This window comes from Erpetoichthys calabaricus, chromosome 11 (assembly GCF_900747795.2).
Source record: "Erpetoichthys calabaricus chromosome 11, fErpCal1.3, whole genome shotgun sequence".
Classification (NCBI taxonomy): domain Eukaryota; kingdom Metazoa; phylum Chordata; class Cladistia; order Polypteriformes; family Polypteridae; genus Erpetoichthys; species Erpetoichthys calabaricus.
Genome location: NC_041404.2, coordinates 36,792,875 through 36,811,579, shown reverse-complemented (window position 1 = coordinate 36,811,579; position 18,705 = coordinate 36,792,875). Strand labels below are relative to the sequence as shown.

Genomic DNA, 18,705 nt, shown 5'->3' with positions numbered 1-18,705 from the left:
GCACCAAGTCATTCAGGGAAGCGTTCTTTGCATATTAAGTTGGTTCTCTGTGGTTTGAAAAACTCCCTAATATGAAGAAAAAGGAAAAAAAAATAAAATCTTTAATGTATGGTATGCTACCTAGCAGGACACCAACAGATTAAGAAAACCTGATGGTCTACAAATCTGTTATTATCTATTAACAACAAAAGCAACAACAACAACAATAATAATAATAATAATAATAAAACAATATTATTATTAATAATAATAATAGCAATAAAGTCAGTGAGGAGGTGAAATGCAAATTCACGAAGGAAGTAAGACATGATTATTATTATTATTATTATTATTATCAAGGATGTGAAAGAGCAGGACACTCTTATACTTAACGGTTCCCAAACAGCACGTAGCTGGGTGTGTGTTTCATTCACGGGTTGGTTCTTTGCACATAAAATTGGAGGGTTGGGCTTTGAAAAGGGTCCTAATATGTGGACAAAACAGAAATCGTACATGAGGTTACCTTGCAGGACACCAACAGATCGAGAAAACCTGATATGGCGGAGATCTGTTATCATCTATTTATGGTTGTTTAAGGGTCCAATTACGGATCTTAATCGATAAAGTGTTCTTTCTGGAACCTTCATGAGGATGGTTCTTTTTAGGACTCAAAACAATTCTACTTTGGCATCACTCTGAAAAACCACGTTGGCACCTTCATTTATAAAGGTGTGGATTTCATTAAATGGTTCGTTAGATGCGGTTCCACTACAGAATGTTAAAGTTGTTCTTAAAGCTAAATAACAAGTCAATGATCAACAGCTGGAACCCCGGTAACCATTCGTAAGCACCATCACGACACCCTGAAACCGACAGACTGAAGTTTTAAAGAAATAAATAAACAAATGCGTCTAAGGCCTGCGCCATGCACAATACAAGGACAGTTATGAAGATTTCCTTTGAATAAAGTGGTGACCGTTTAGCTACTGTGCTGCAGCAAAAATAGACTTGTTCATGGTGTGCCGAGTGGCAAGTATGATTAAAGGAATACAAAATTATTTTTATACCCTAAAAAGTGCACAAAGCATGATTTGATCAACAGTCCCACTTAGATGTGTTTCTGCTTCACTTGGTGCTGCCACTGAATCTGATCTTCTCCTTCTTTTGCTCTTGTAACGGCGCCTCCTTCTCTGTGCGGACCCTCAGCGAGCCATGTAACCTGCCACTTCTGAAATAGATGGACGGTCATCCCGGCAGCGGCGAAATAGCAATCGCTGCATTCTCAGGCCTCCAGGAGCCCGCAGGGGTCCAAATCCGGTGCTAGTCGCTACCTGTGTGTGTTTCCTTAAAGCCAATCCCCGCTTTCCAAAGACGTCTCTTTTAGATTTATTGGCGATTCAAATGAACAACAAAATATTATTACAACAATAACAACACCACTAACATTCCTCCATTTTCTAAACCCACTTTATCCAGCGCAGGGTAGTGAGGGAGCTGGCGGGCACGGACAGGCAAATACAGGGCGCCAGTCTATGGCAGGGAACTACAACAACTACTACAACAAATAGATAATAATAATAATAATAATAATCATCATCATAATAATAATAATAATAATATTAACGATGCTGTTTCACGGGTCACCCGTTTTCGGTTTGCATGTTCTCTCCCCGCACCTCATCCAAGACTCGTTTACCCCAACGCCCCCCAACAAGCCCCCCCTCCCCCCAATGGACGCACGCCACATAAATCGTTGACTCCTGAGGTCACAATACCCATATGATCAGCTTAATTATACACATTATTTGAATTACAAACTTTACATTTTTAACACACAATGCGAAAAATGCATTAAATCAATCCGCCCTTACGCCAAAGAATTCAAACGTATGAAGGTACAATCGGAGCTCACAGTTCGATAAGGGGGTCACCTCAAAGAGGACCGTTTCCTCTGCACGAATGGCACTCTCCGTGCTACGTCGCCTTAACTCGACTTTAAATGCACTTAAATGCCAGTTTCTTTGTGCTCGAAATCCCAGCCTTCTGTTTCATTACTGGGTCTCGTGGCGTTTCCTTCCACGTCGCACGCGGACGCGTTCCTTCTGTATTGACTGGTGAATGTCACCCAGCCCTGGCATAACTGAGTGTGTGCACGCGGGTGACTGGCAGCGGAGTGGCATCACGTCTAGCGCTCTGTTCAGCTTTGTATCCATTTTACGGCAAGAACAGTTATCGGATGGGTAAAATAATGAAAAGACTGATCAATTATTTATAACTGGAGGATTAATATTTTCGCAAGTGTCTGACCGACATTAAATTAGGGATTGGGTTTGGAAGAGCGGGCACAGCACCAAAGCCCGGGATTGTGTGAGCCTCGATTTTCTTATTGTGTCTAAAAAATGTTCGTGTAAGGTTAAGAACTGGGAACCTGGGAGTGTGCCCTGCGATGGGCTTGAGTCCGTTAGTGGCAGGACCCTCCTGTGAAAGACACGAGTGAATTGGAGTTTTAAACAATTTAAGCGTAACGGTTAACGCGGGTGAATACATATTTGTTTATCTGTGGTTGATTCAGATTACGTGTAAATATGCCTCTAATCACAGAAATGCATCTTGTTCCATTAATCATTGCATTAAAGAAAACACGCGTAATAAATCGCTTTTAACAATTACTTTATTATTAAGACCAGTATAATATGTGACTGCTCGGTAAGGGACGCCTGCTAACGTCTTACTGCAAGACAGGCCAATGACAACTGACCCACATCCCCTCCCCCATCCTAACTCGGACCCCACCTCCCCCTACACACACGTTATTAGAGGATGCCCCGCCCACATCCACGCCTCGTCACGCTCTTGCTCACTTCATTGGTGCGCTAAACGCCCTGCGCAGAACTTCAAGGTGATATAAACTCGCCCCCTATGAAGTAGCAAGGGTTAAATTTGATGAACAATCGAAACTGAGGTCCGGGGGATTGTTTTTCTTACTATAAAAGGCCTTCATCTTGGATCGAAGAGTTGTTTTATGGTTGCCTTTTAACACAGAATGATCAATTCACGTTCAACGAGTTTTACTCAATCTAACGCTTAAACACAGTCGATGACAGATTTAAAGATGTCTTACTTATGCATCTTGTGAAGCAGCATATTTAAAAATAATTTGTGGATGGGAACGTTTTCAATTCGGTCTGAAAAAAATATCAAAGCGTTTCGAGCTAAAGTCTACTGTTTTCACAATGAACCTTATCGGGAGCTACCAACACCATCATATGGTACACGAAACGTTCCCATTTGTTCAACGGTGCCATCAAGAAGCCCCATTTTTTCCAAGCTGGGTCTTAAACCATGGCGAAGTCTCTCCGGATTTCCAGATCCATCATTACAATGCGGATTTAGGGGTCCCAGGGCCAGCACAGGATCACAGGCACTTCGAGTCCTTCTCGGGCCGAATGGGAAAGAGACGAGGAGCCGCTCCCAAAAAAGAGCGGCGCAGGACTGAGAGCATCAACAGCGCCTTCGCCGAGCTCAGAGAATGTATCCCCAATGTGCCGGCGGACACCAAACTGTCAAAAATCAAAACACTGCGACTGGCAACCAGTTACATCGCCTACCTAATGGACGTGCTGGCCAAAGACGGCCAGACGGGAGAGACAGAGGGCTTCAAGGCGGAGATCAAGAAGTTCGACAGCAGGGAGATTAAAAGGAAACGAGAGCTGGTAAGGAGGCGAGTGCCGTAAAGGTCGCGTGTTTGTAAATTGGGGGGCGGGGGGGGGGGGATAAATAAATAAATTCGCAGAGGCTGTATGTATTAAGAAAGGCAGAGAAGAAGAATGAGAGAAAAGCGCGTCCCACCAGAACATCAGAGGAACCATTACTTCTGATTCTGACCACTTGAATGTAATCGTAACGTCATTTCGCCGTGGAATGGAACAAAAGCGCGTATTTTAAAGCAAACAGAGAACATATCAGTTATATTATATTATATTATATTATATTATATTATATTATATTATATTATATTATATTATATTCCAAACCTGCTTTTCCAGAACAGGGTCGGGGGAGAGCAGGAGCCAATCTCATGCAGCAAACATATTATTATTATTATTATTACTATATGCTGAACCCAGTGACCTAAAATGTTTTACATTGTAGAAACTGCCCGTTTTAATAATTTAAAGACTTAAACAAAATTGTACCAAATGCACAGGAAGAACTTTGCGCCTCTAGTAATGATTACTCTCACAAATGTATCCTAATGTCACGATCACGTTCTTTCACTTGGTGCTGTTTAGAGAGCGGTTGTGGTGGCGAGGATCTGTCACGCTTGGACTGAAATCGAATGAAGTGTGACGCAGACTTGTATTCTTTGACAAGACTCTTAAAAATCAAAGTGCCCAAGTGGTTCTTCAGAGCGATGTCATATACGACCTATATCCACAGGAAGGTTCTAGAAAGAGTGTTTATTTATGTAGATCCTTAACAGGCTCCTCACAGTAAATAACCAAGATGGTAACAGATTTGTGAAATACCAATATGTCAGTACAATGCGTACAGCAACACAGGCCATGTCCAAGTTTTGTTAACCTGTTAGTGTTCTGCTAGATAGCCCATCATGCATTAAATATTTATTTGTTTATTTATTTTACATATTAGGAAGTTGTTTTCAAAGCACTAATAACCAACTTCATATGCAGTGAACCTTTCCCAGAATGAAATGGTGCTTAGTCAAGTAATGGCGCTCCCAAGTGCCACACAACCCAGTAAAGAACCATTAAAATGCCATTAAAGAACCAGGAGTTTTAAGAGTGAAGATCACAATTTTAGAAATAAGTTTGTTTTTTTTTCCCGTCATAGCAGGAGACGAACTGAAAATATTTAATGTACAAAATATGTCATTTTAATTCTTGTAATTTACAATCGATTTATTTTACATGATATTATCTACAATTGAAACCGTCAATGACTTTCAGATTTTGTGTTCAAAACCCGAATCTACATTATAAATTAGAAGTCTGAGAATGATTGTGACAGTAAAAATAAATTGGGAAAATGGATGAGTGGATATACGGGAGTTTAAAAAAGAAACACTTTTTGCTTAACTTCTTGCTACACGTGATGCTGTAATTCATTCAAATTGCTCTTTTTTACGTTTACGTTTATTTATTTGGCTGGCGCTTTTATTCAAGGCGACGTGCAATCTTTGAGATACAAATAGTTACATTTGTTCTATTTTTTTCCAGTTGGAGAACAGACAGATGTGTGTGTGTTTAATACAATTTACAAATAAGGCATTGTAATTTACTGTTAACATTTTACAGTTGAAAATATGTGGAAGCGCTCTGAGACTGTATATTGTACGCGAAGAATACGACACAAAAATAATTGAAATAAATTACACTCGATGACAAAAACAAAGTTGGTTAAATCGGGTCTTGTCCGCATTTCGGTAACACAGATGCAGTGACCCTTTTTTTTTTATAAATATAATTCGGCTAACCTAAACATATTTTTACAAATTATGAAACCATCAATATTTTTTTTCTAGAAGATCCAGTGTCTTTACACAGGATATTAAGTCTGCCGGATATAAAGATATATTTGATAAACCCCTAAACTATGTCTGTAACATATGAAACTAACCGACATTTTTGTTTCGTTTAACAGAATGAAGACCCCCAAGCGTCTTTAATAAACGACAAGAAGCTGAAAGGAAGAACAGGTTGGCCACAGCAAGTGTGGGCTTTGGAGCTCAATCAGTGACCTGTGCTAATGCCGGGCAGAGTCGAGCCAGTCGGGTCGAGTCGGGCTCGTCTGACTAGGAGTACAACCACTGGTCCAAATAGTCGTGCAATCTTCGTAAAGGCCGAGTCTGACCCCGTGAGAGAGCGCAACGAGGAGGAGGAGGACACCGCAGACTGAGAAAGGACCCGAAGAGGTCTGCTCCTGCACATGCACCGGGCTGCTGCTGCTGCTGCTGGCAATCACTGGAGCCTTCACTGTTCTTTCTTACCGCCTTGAACTCCTGTAAACATTTCTTTTACAACGGTGACAGACATTCTATTATTACGTGTCCAAAAACGCTTAGATGGCTACAGAAGCTATTGACTCTCCGTTCAATTTAATAAAATCGTCACGTTTGAAAAGTCCATTATGTTGCAGCCAGATGAACTTCTGTAATTTTATTATACTGAACTTGATAAATGTCTTCGACTACCTCCTGTTTCTGACGACATTATACAGGTAACAAAACGGAAAGACAAATGTAGTTAATTGTCCTTGAAGTTAAATGTATTCAGTGCAAAAGGACAAATATGTCCGCCGGGGTAGCTGTGCCTTCGAAGGAAAACAAAAAAAATGAAAAAATAGAAAAAAACAGAAAAACAGACAATCGAAACGCACTGAACAAGAAGAGGCGCGAGGGATTTGCTATTAATTAAGTAGACGTGCAATTATTGCAGTCATTTTTATTTTATCTGGGATAAAATGAAATGTCAATAAATATTACTATGTACAAGAGGAACTGTGTACGTGATATCATATGATTTCTGGGCGAAAGGCACGATATAAAACAGGCAAAATACTCACAAAAGGTTTCAACTTCACTGCAATGCATCCGATTTCTGTATCCATTTCCGACTCCGCTTAATTCCAAGGCAGAAGCCGAGACAGGAGAGCCAAAACTTCAAGCAGTTACTTCAAATGATTGATATAAATAAATTATGTAACGCAAACATTATGAATGACTGTTAATATTAATCTTAAAGGAAATGACAGACACGCAGTGTTGATATACAAAATAACCTGTCTGAGAATGTCAGTCAAAAAAAAGATAATTTAGTTCTAAACAAAGCAAATAAAATCCCAATTACAGACCCCGTAACGCAACATCTAAATTAACGGAAACCGTTTTTGCAGATTCTTTCCATTTTGTGCGTCTGAAGTAAAATGATACAACAAACATACAAAAGTTTATACCTCGACGAATTAATTACAATGTGATAGTTCTAGAAACACAATAAATAAGATATAATTTAATTACTTATTCTAAATTAAAACTGAATAAATGTAAAAAGTGCGCTTGAATCACTACTCCTTGTCTTCTCATTTATGATTCATGAACTTGCCAGTATTAAAACAATCCACATATAAATACTGGGGAGTTCTCCGCCTTCACCTCAGAGGACGCACAAAACATTCCCGGATATCGGTGTGAGTCTTTTCATATACTGTGTACATATTGTATGTGTATTATATTATATATATATAATACTATTTGCAGCTCATTAATTAATACTAATAAAAAATCCCTTCGATTAGCTTGCCGAGAAAAGACACAAAGCAAGTTCCCCGCCATCTCCAAACGTTCTGCCATCAACAATAAACGCTGGTTTGTCCTTTATAATATTAACAGATGACAAACTGACATGAACACAAAATCGCTTTTGGCTAAAATAAAGTGATAAGAAACACAATAAATGTCGACGTGCACGTTCAACAGCAGACCTTTTTTCTTCATATTTGGTAAGTGGTATATCAGCGCTGTACTTTCAGAGCTTTCCGACTTCAACGTCGTTTTGTTGAACTTTTATCTTTTTGTTTTCATTCGATCGCCTTCGGCCTCACATTTTATCTATCTATCTATCTATCTATCTATCTATCTATCTATCTATCTATCTATCTATCTATCTATCTATCTATCTATCTATCTATCTATCTAAGAATCTGAAAGCCTCGGTGCCTTTATTTAACATTACATTTACACGCATTCATTATTAAGCAGACCCTTGTATCCAAAGCGCCTTACAGAATAGGTCACCATCTCTCTGGATGGAGGCTGTTTGAAACAAATGCCATATAGGACAAAGTAACATAATATTACTCTTAAACATACAATAAAAGATCCAAGTTCACTATTAAATAAATTTGCACCATTAAATGAATGCCCAAAGTAATTAAGTGTACGTGATCAAGCTCGATGTAATAATAAAAAAAAAGCTTCTAATTCATTGGTTATTCATGGCAGGACACATTTTGTTGTTTATTAAGAATGAAAAATTCATTATCACCACCACTGTCGTACGGGGACCTTTATTATTATTTAGCTAGGACGTGGACATTTTTATTTTGTTAACGGTGTAAGTTCATGTTTAATATAAATCCAAACTGCAACCGAAATAAACTTCTGTAGCTGCGTGATATTAGTGAAACGGGGATACCCGATCAGAATCGAATAATTTATTTTATTTTTCACACCTGGATGTTTGTTTTTATAAGAAAAATTCTTTTTGTCATATCATTTCTTTATAGAAATTTTATTAACAGTCACAAGCATATGCATTTCACATTTTTGTAACGCCACTAGCTGAAAAAACATTCCCATTAATTCTAATTCCTAGATATTAGCAGTTTTAATAAATATTTGCAAATCTGTTTGTGAGCGAATTAGAGTGTAGTGTAAAAAACGTAATATACACTTAATGAAGGCTGTACAGCCGAACCGTTGTCTTTTACTGTATTTTCTTTTAAGCGTGAAGAAAAACTTTTAACCCTTTTCCCTATATACTGTATATTATATATTATATATATATATATATATATATATATATATATATATATATATATATATATATATATATATATATAATACATTACATAAATTACATATATATCCTAATGTTTGTCGATTTTATAAGCATACACTGGGAATCTGAAATATGACATATTGTCTGAGATATTTGCTAAAATCTGAAGGGAAATTAAATTAAACACATCAAAGGGACTAATTAATGTCCTTAGAAGGGGGCTACCTTTAAATCCAGTCTGGTGGTTATTTTATCGATACTCCTTGCCCCGAAGCATGACGCTGTATTTCTCTTTACAATGCTACTTGCTTTTATCGAGTGGGAATATATATACACATTTATATACATATGCACATATTATATATATATATATATATATATATATATATATATATATATATATATATATATATATATATAGGGAAAAGGGTTAAAAGTTTTTCTTCATATTATATATATATATATATATATATATATATATATATATATATATATATCAATATCTAAGTGAACTTTATCGTCATCTTAGCCATATACAAGTATACAGATAGACGAAATTGCGAAGTTCAGGGTCCACAGTGTAACAACATGACGTGCAAATAATAAATTAAAAATAGAATTTAAATTTAAAATTAAAACACAAACAAGACAATACATTGCGCAAAGACAAGACAAAGAAGTAGCAGCAATATTGATGTGTCAGATATGTAATATAATAAATAAATAATAAATAATAGATATAGATAATACAGAAATTATCAGTGTATGATAATATATACACACACATATCAAAGATGCTTGGGAAATTTTTATGATTTGATTAAATATGAACTTCTGTTTGTACCCAAGATTTCCGATTGGACCATTATAAAATTGTATTATTTGCTGCATTTACTTAACAAAAGCTTTAACATCAGGAGCAGACGAAGTATTAATGGGTCAAAAGCGAACAAAAACAGATTGTTACACATTGTAATTCTAAAAATATTGAGGGCGACACAAGGTCTCATGCATTCAACTTTCAGGAGAGATGAACCGAAAACTCTAAATTGCCCCCCTTGTGTGTGAGTGTGGGTGGGTGTGCGTGCGCCTGCTGGTGTCTCCGAGATATTCCGACCCTAGAGGTTTAGAGGTTCTCGTATGCGTGCAGGAAATTATTGTGACTTTCAAATAAAAAAGCCAATACTATTCTTCTTTTGCTAACTGAAAATGTATTTCTATGTTTATAAAAATCTATGTGTATACACCTCTCTCCCAATCTGTAATCTTTTATACACATTCACCCAAATATACGGGATTCTGACTTAAAAAGAATATACAGTATATATATACATATACACTTCACGTTTGTAGCTGCAATCCATAAAGGAAAAAAATGATTCGTGTATCTTAAAAGTTTTTTTTTTATTTTCTTTATTCGTAAGCTTCCAGCTCCTATCAGGAGTCATCATCAGACAGAATTGATTTGACATTCAGGAATCCAATGCAATATACAGCTGTGAGCTTCTCGGATAGCCGACGTTTCCCATCGTCTCTCTAATACTGTACATTGGAGGGCTTCTTCCGTAGGAATGGAAGCGAAGGTCTGTGATACGATTTGCATTTTCGTAGCTGGCAATCCACAAAGGGAGAAAATGGTGTATCTGTGTGTATGTGGGATAGAAAGGTTCTATGTTTTTCCTGTAATCATATTAACGGACTTGTTATGTAAATAATTTTATTTAAACCCTTACTAAACAGTGAAATTTAGCTGGTTCAGGTGCCTTTTAACACGCACCGGCTTAGTAAAGGACACGATTTTTCTCCAGAGCAGCCAGACTCTTACAAATTATTTATGTTAATAGGTTTGAAAACATTTGTATAAAGAAGGTAACCCCAAAACTCACAGCTCTGGAGCAAACAGCCCACCGTGTACGTCGATATCTCCGGTGACCCCGAACGGATTTCTAAGACGGAACTCCTGGGGAATCTGACATCAAAAAGAAAGCCAAATGTCGGATGCTGTGAGGGAATAAAGAAAAGCTTTGATTTCGCGTGCCTGGATTTAAACATTTAAACAAATCACGAATTTAAATAAATAAGTCGGAAAATAAGTGCCAAATTGAAACTCCATCAAACAAACATCATTCCGTATGTTTATTCGCAGGAAACTGGAGCAGTTCGTTATTTACATTGAAATGATTTTTCTAAGAGTATAAAATAAACTCGAAGAGCATACATGAAGACAATAAGCCTGCAGTGTTCATAAATTAAGAACAGAGACTTGAAATCGTGGCATGATTTCATAAATTCTTATTTAAATTAGAATAAAACCCTTACGTATCACTAGACTACTGAGTAAAACGCGAAAAACACTCTATAGACCTTTTGGCACGAGCAAATATTCACTTTAAAAGTCTAAATTATACATATCTTTGAAAACACCCTATTTAATACATACAGAAGTTGGGGGCTAGCCGAAATCATAAAACTTGTATAATTCGATTGGAGATATTGAACACCATGGCAACAAATCTCAGGAAAATAATAGAATGTATGCAATAAATTTATAATAATACAAATAATGCAAAAACATCTGTTTTGGATAGATTTTTGTACGAGCTGTGTGTATTTTATACATAAAATAAATAAAAATAAATAAATAAATAAATTACATACACACACACATATACCGTGTGTATAGTGCTACATATCAAGGTTTATGGAAAGCCGCTCAGGTTCACGCAAGCTTAATAATAATCGAATAACTTATTTGAGGTGAACAGTATAACATTACAATGACATTAACAACAACAGTGCCATGTTAAGTCTACAAAAATAAAAAAAATAAAAAATTCTGAATGATTTTTTCCAGTATATTTAACATCTCAAATGCAGCTTTACTCTATACAGTTGTAGGAGGAAACGGTAATTAAGGGAAAAATGTCACGGCTTGTTTCCTTCTATGATGAAATGCCCGTCTGTCGGTGTTACTGGATGGTTTAATTCCCGTATGTCACCTGGGCAGTGGAATATACCAAAGACCGCCTTCTTTTGCCAATTAAAAGTCGATTGGCAGTGTGGTTACGAGTATCACCGAGTTCATTCCCCATTTTACAATAACAGTTATTTCTAAAGCACATTTTCATACACAGGATGTAGCTCAAAGTGCTTTACAAAATGTCAAAGAAATAAAACGAGAAATAAAAAAGATATAAAACTCTACATTATTATTTATTTATATTTTATCCATCAAATCATGAATCCATTTTATGAACAGTTAAATTTTTACAAAGTTAAGAATGCAAAACGACCGAAATAATAATACAATCACCGTTAATTAAAGTTAATGAAGGCAGGACGGTCGCGTTATCTCTCACTTCCCCCGATAAAGTAGCGTCGTGTGTGTCTTTAAACGAAGATAAGGACTCGCAAAGCCGAACTGCGTGTGCGATTCCGACATTGCGACATCAATAGCTGCGGTTTATTGCTTATATTTTGCTTACATCTTGCCTGAAGAAGGGGCCTGAGTTGCCTCGAAAGCTTGCATATTGTAATCTTTTTAGTTAGTCAATAAAAGGCGTCATTTTGCTTTTCTCTACTTGCTTATATTTGAAATACAAATAGTTTGTGATGTAAATAGATTGAAGAATAACTGCTAAACCATTATGGGACTTCGGTAATTCAGTTCAATGGAACGGGGAGCGAGAGCCAAAACCGACAGACTACATATTATACTTAAAACATTTAAAATAAACATATGCTTTGATTAAGTTGATAAATGCTCTTAGACGTTGTTGTTTTGTCTCCCACGTGTCCTGCACACAGGAGTGCTCTGGTTCTCGATTCTACCGTTAAGTAGATCTCCGTTAAACGTTTGCGATTTTCTATCCTCCACGCAGACAAATGACCTGCTCTGTGTGTTCGGTGCCTGCAGCTTTCCTAACCATCTGCTTTCTTCATTTTGTCGATTTTTCCACAGTCTATCCCACCACTTTTTCAAATATTCAAATTCACCTGTGGTGATGTTTTTTTTTTTTCACTGCATGTTTTTTTATTTTACTAACACGGGTTAAATGGCAACTCCAAACCGTACGATTGCATGTCTGCGATAGATTGGCATGATGTCCAGGAATGGCTCCTGCCTTGCGTGCCCCAGTGCTGTCGGTCCAGTGTCCACTACCCAGAATTAGATATATTTGGTTTTAGCATGCCTTTCATTCTAAGGTGAAATCTGTCTAGTCCCCACGGAACCTTTCTTGATGTTAAATTATTTGGCCGTCGATCGCCTTTGACATTAGGGCGCTGTTTACAACAGTACAGGAAATCCAAGCAAGTGCGAAAAAACGCCAACTTTTTATTAAATTTGGAAATTCAGAAAGTCGTTTCTTAAACATCTATAAGAAACATTTAAAAACATTAAAAGCATTTCTCTCTGGGATTAACAAAAGAAAGAAAGAAAGAAAGAAAGAAAGAAAGAAAGAAAGAAAGAAAGAAAGAAAGAAAGTTTGGTCACTTCAGATAACATAGCTGAAAACAATTTACAGATGAGAAAAAGGAAAAGGGCTTTCACAGGTAACCAATTTAACTTTACCCATGCTTAAATTATTTTGTCACAAGACAAAAAAAGGACAGTCACTGAAAGTTAAAAAAATGTATTCTGGTGGAGAAAACACAAAGAAAAAAATTGCGTAGGAATACTTAAGTCAAAACCTAACTTATTTTGTTAAAGTAAATTTGAAAAAAAAAAAAAGCAAATCTTAACCTTTAAATTTAAACAGTCCATAAAGGCACCCTTATTCGTTTGCAGTGCAACTTACAGCACAGTTGCCAGTGTTTTATTTTAGAATTTGTCTTTTTGACGTAGACCTGCGCATCCTCTGCCTTTCCCCCCATGGGGGTGGGTGGGGGGTTGATTCGCTCACCTGAACTGCCCTCGATCTCACAGAGGACTCGCAGCTTCTTCTTCTTTTGCCTTCAGAGTTTTCAAGTCTTCTAATCCTCGCTGTGCTCTTACTTGACAGGTTTCATTTGCTGCTTAATGCCCCAAAAATCTCTTTGCTAAAAATGCAACTAAGGTGTCGTTCTCCTTATCATTTCTGCTCTTGCCATTTTCGGATCTACTCCATGTCCAGCATTTGTGCATGGCCCTTTTTATTTATAAAAATATCCCGCGCTTTGTTGTATTTATTTTAAACATTACACTTGTTTTGGAGTTGTAGTTTAAAGGAATCCTTCACTCAAAAATTATTTTATGTTACTTACCCCCATGTTTTTGGTAATGATGAGATTTTTTTTAAATCTCATAATCTCGGGGGATAAACCTAGTAGTCTATGATGACCAATGCTGGACAACAGCAAACAATATCAACATGAAAAATTTCATGTTACTCGTGTTGGTTTACCCACATGTCAGATCATTCAGCTGCATGCTAACAACATATCTCACGCATTTATTTTTACTAAAATATTCTTAAATTATTCACTACGTGAAAACTGTCTCTTGAGTAAGAACTGAACGCTTAAACGCGAACGAGCATTTGAAGTGGAACCCCGCCTCCTGTCATACAGCATGAAGGCCGAGTCTTCGACCTGCAGCCGAACTCTTCTCGGGAAGTCGCAAGTCACAACTGCATTATTGGCGACCTCTGCGTCTGCGCAACTCGTTCGCACAATCCAAGTGGGAAAGGAAACATTGATGCTGGTGTTTAGCTGCTATTCCAGCAACAATCGCCAACTAACAGTTCTATAGTCTGGATCAAAGAAGAAGCAAGAAAGGCCCAAAAGAGATATTGTCATGTCTAAAGAAGACTTATGCTTTTGGAAGTTGCGAATAAAAATAGACTGAAATAGCGCGAATCAGAATATCGATTGGTCCGTTGCTGTTTGTTCTGGTAATGTTAATGCTTATGCTTAGTTTCTCAATATTCACTATTATGTATTGAGGTTAATCGTTTATAGTAAATTCTTTTAACAAATTAAAACTAAAGTGTTACTGTCTGTACTGATCGCGGTGTACGTCGCCATTTTGGACTGACGCCATAATCTGAAGTCGTCCAAACTCGGGAGTTTGGGGTCAGACGTCAGAAATAGTGAGTTCCGAATTTTTGTAATGTTTTCACTGGCTTTTCTTTAGCTTGTAATTGTTTTTTTATTTTAATGTATTAATTTTAATTTTTGTTTAATATTAAATCTTGTGTTCTCCGTACTATCTGACTTGTAGCTGTCAGATCGTAGAGTTTTCATGTGGAATTTCCGACTCGGAAACTCATATTTACCGTCTGACCAAAAGCACGTGAACGCAGCCTAAGCTGTTATTGGGCTGGACTCCGGACTGTTGAAGGAATGGGGGCGGGCCTTCACTTCAAACGTTCTTTCGCTTCTATGCGAATGTGCAGCAAAGAGGTTGACAGGTGTTCCGTAAGATTTTTTTTCTTTAAAACAAATTAAAGACTTCTTTAAAAAAATATGACGCAAAATGTATACAGTTTTCTATGATTTATATATCATTTTAATAATATACTAAATGTGAAATATAAAGCAATACATGTATAATTTCATGCATTTATAACTTGTTAAAATTTGTATACTAAAAATTACTTTGTATAAATTTTTATGAACATTTACTTCAATAATATACACATTATGTTTATGTTGCATGCACATCAATGCTGTTGAATTATTCCAAATGAAAGCATCTTACTGTCACGTACATCCCGTGTCCCTATTTATCCCCACTACGCAGTGGCTGAATTTGATCACACACACATATAATAATAATAATAATTTCTATAGCGCTTTTCTCACTATTTAAAGCTAATTTGACATATTGTGAAGCATTTTTAACTACACTCCTGTGTATGACAATGTTGTATAGAAATAAACGCTGTTGATATAAGTGATAAGCCATCATATCAAAAATACCAAAAAAGCTAATAAATTCACTTCTGAAGTCTACTTATTTCAATGTAAGGGAGTGCAGAGCCCATACTAACAGCATCAGGTGCAAAGCAAGAGCCAACCTTGAAGATGCACAAGTCCATCTCAGGGCACATTCACACATATTGGGGCCAATTCAGTCAGCAGTAGTGATGAGTGAACCCCACTGACTTTTCTTCACTTCCACTTTGAAGAAAACGTAGCAATCTTTGGGAATTATGGGAATTTTGTCAAACTCAGCGAAATGCACTGAAGGCAAGGAGGAAGGAGAAACTAAACTAGTTTTGAGTGGATTATAATAGAGTAGTGCAGTGGTCTTTGCAAAGTCTCTGAGGGCTAGGGAAGCATCTGCCAACTATGATGGGTCGATTACTGTGGTCAAAATGTGACCTGAACTGTGGGGCAGCAGTACCAACTACTACACCATCATGCCTCCCTGAGATAACATTAAACTCAGGACTCTTTTATCTCTACCTGCCTCTCCAGAGCCCTTACCAGTATGACTAACACACACCCATAGAGCTAGAGATGCAACAGATCAGCACTAAATGCAGCATTGTGTGTCTGCACTACATAGCGAGGAGCATGACATGATAAATCCAGAAGTGAAGGCACAATCTACAATACATTAATGCAAAACAGTAAAGTTTTGCCATAATAGTTGCAAGTATGGTCTTCTAATGTATCGCTAAAATGAAAATATAGAAGAGTTTTTTTTTCATTTTTTAAAATTCCTGTGGGGTTCCAATCCAGCCAGAGGACTGATTAAGTAGTGACATCATACACATGTGACCATGACCAGATGGGAAGTAGCACCTTTAAGTGTGGAGTGCGCTCACAGTACATACGTGTGAAAGTTTATGGGGCGGAGTGGTGGCTCTGAGGCTAAGGATCTGTGCTGGTATCCAGAAGGTTGCCGGTTCAAATCCCCGTCACTGCCAAAAGAGATCCTACTCTGCTGGGCTCTTGAGCAAGACCCTTAACCTGTAATTGCTCCAGGGGCGCTGTACAATGGCTGACGCTGTGCTCTGACCCCAAGGGGTATGCGAAAACTAACAAATTCCTAATACAAGAAATTGTATAAGGTGAAATAAAGAAAAAAAAAAAGTTCTGTGCACATGTGACGCAAATCGGGCAAGCAGCACAGATCAGGTAGCGACAGCCCCCTCCAACACTGGTAGCTACAGCTCTGTGATGTCACACATGCCTTCCAAAGCATCATGGCTGGGGAAAAAAAAATGAAGTTGTCTAAGTTGTCTGCACAGTGAATGTTCATGGAAAAATTTGGCAAATGAGGTCATCGGCGAACCGTGCAAATCCGCTATGAAGAACTCTGGTGAATTTTGCTGATCAACACTAGTCATCGATTAACCTAATGGTGCTTGGTCAGAAGAGTTTGAGGTCTACAAGAAGCAGGTTACAGAAGGTAAGTTGTTACCATTCAGGGTGTACATATCTGTAATTGTATACACACACATTCCAGTCTATACTTAAGCACAGACTGTATACAGTATTGACATTTTATCTCACATACAGAATACTCATTTAACAGTGAACATTTTAACATTATATTGAATTAACTGTAAAAGATTCTGGAGTTGCAGTTTAACAGCATGGATTACTCTGATTGTCCCACCCAATAAATATGGAAAAAAAGTGAGACAGTAGTGCCAACCACTGTGCCATCCTGCCTCCCCAAGATAAAGTTAAACTCTGAGTCCTTTATCTCTGTCTCCCTCTCCTGAGCACTCACGGGTACTGCTGACACACACCCACAGAGCCTGAGATGCAAGGGATCAGCACTAAATTCCGCATTACGTGTCTGCACTCCATAGTGTGGAGCATGACATTCTAAATCCATCAGTGAAGACACATGCAGAACAACAAGGTATTATCATTAATAGTCTTCAACTTGCATGCATTAGTGTGCCATGCAATGCATTGGCATCCCACCCAGAGCTGACTGTTGTGAGGATAGCTGGGGGTCCCCAGGGCACTGTAAAAGAACAAGACCCCCCCCCCCCCCAAAAAAAATGTATTTGTGGAAGAACGACTTTAAGTACACCCTTTTCAGTGCAGTCTGTGCCCACACATAAAAACAGAAACCAGAAGATGGCTAATTAATCACACCGGAGTTTGAACTCTGGTTGGCACTGCCTCTCTTTTCAGAAGGTTTTGGTCAGCAGTTTGGAATACAAGTCTTTTCAGTTAGGGCCCTTGCACATTTGACTAGCAGAAAAGCAATAGAATCTTGACTTTGCAAGATCAAGTCACCATGAGGTGCCCAGGTTTGGTTCAAACTCACCAGAGGACCTGTAGGCTACATATTCAAATTGTCACATGCTAGAAATACACCGTGATGTGCGGCCAGGAATGACACATAATGCATATCACACAAAACGACCAATAAATCAGGCCCTTCTTCTAATTTCATTATCACAGATAACAAGAAGGCATTAAAACTTCAATTATTCCTTAAATGGCTCAGGACAAATGTCTTAAAGTCCATAGTTTGGGTGGCATCACTCAGTTTACATTTGTCCACTCTGCACAATTACACCTTCCATATTTACCATATTTATTGTTCATGTATCTCATAATTAGGATTCAGCACTCATAACCCCAAATTGGACAAAACAAAAGACTGTCACAGATGTGTGTGCATGTGTACAGTATACAGTGGATTCAGAAATTATTAGACCACTTTACCTTCTGCACACTTTACTGTGTGGCAGATTTCATTTTACAAGAACAAATGTGTCATTTTTATCCATCAATCTATACTCAGTAACCCATAAATGATAAAATGAAAAGGTGTGGTGTAGTGGTTAAGGCTTTGGACTTCAAACCCTGAGGTTTTGGGTTCAAATCCCACAACTGACACTGTGTGACCCTGAGCAAGTCACTTGAGTGGCCTGCGCTCCAATTAGAAAACCAAAAGAAATGGAACCAATTGTACCATAAAGGTTGTAAGTTGCCTTGGGTAAAAGGCTTCAGCCAAATAAGTAAATGAAAACATGTTTTCAAGAAGGTTTACAAATTTATTTATTAATAATCAAAAATGGAAGCCTGTCAGTCATAGAAGCACTGAGACCCTTTGCTGTGGTACTCCAATCCAGAGAGAGCTCAGGTTCTTCTGGAAATGTGTCTAGAACTTGATTGGTGTTCGCCTGTGGCAAAGTGAACTGAATGGACATCATTTAGAAAGACACATATCTGTGCATAT

General features: G+C 37.7%; 2 protein-coding genes across 2 annotated transcripts in view; one reads left to right on the top strand and one right to left on the bottom strand.

Annotated features, from left to right (window-relative positions):
* The window catches only part of LOC114660320 (sap30-like), a 212,521-nt gene that overhangs the window by 167,120 nt on the left and 26,696 nt on the right, over positions 1–18,705 (bottom strand). The gene's annotated exons all lie outside the window — the stretch shown is intronic.
* On the top strand, positions 2,900–6,495 carry LOC114660321 (heart- and neural crest derivatives-expressed protein 1-like). Its single transcript, XM_028812944.2, has 2 exons — positions 2,900–3,692; positions 5,644–6,495. The coding sequence occupies exons 1-2, from the start codon at positions 3,213–3,215 to the stop codon at positions 5,737–5,739; spliced, it is 576 nt and encodes a 191-aa protein (XP_028668777.1). The 5' UTR covers positions 2,900–3,212; the 3' UTR covers positions 5,740–6,495.

What these genes read in the sequence shown, in the direction of transcription:
- LOC114660321 (XM_028812944.2), top strand. Translation starts at nt 3,213, where the DNA reads ATGAACCTTATCGGGAGCTACCAACACCATCATATGGTACACGAAACG. An exon ending in TTAAAAGGAAACGAGAGCTG is followed by an intron (nt 3,693 to 5,643) that starts GTAAGGAGGCGA and finishes TTCGTTTAACAG; the next exon opens with AATGAAGACCCCCAAGCGTC.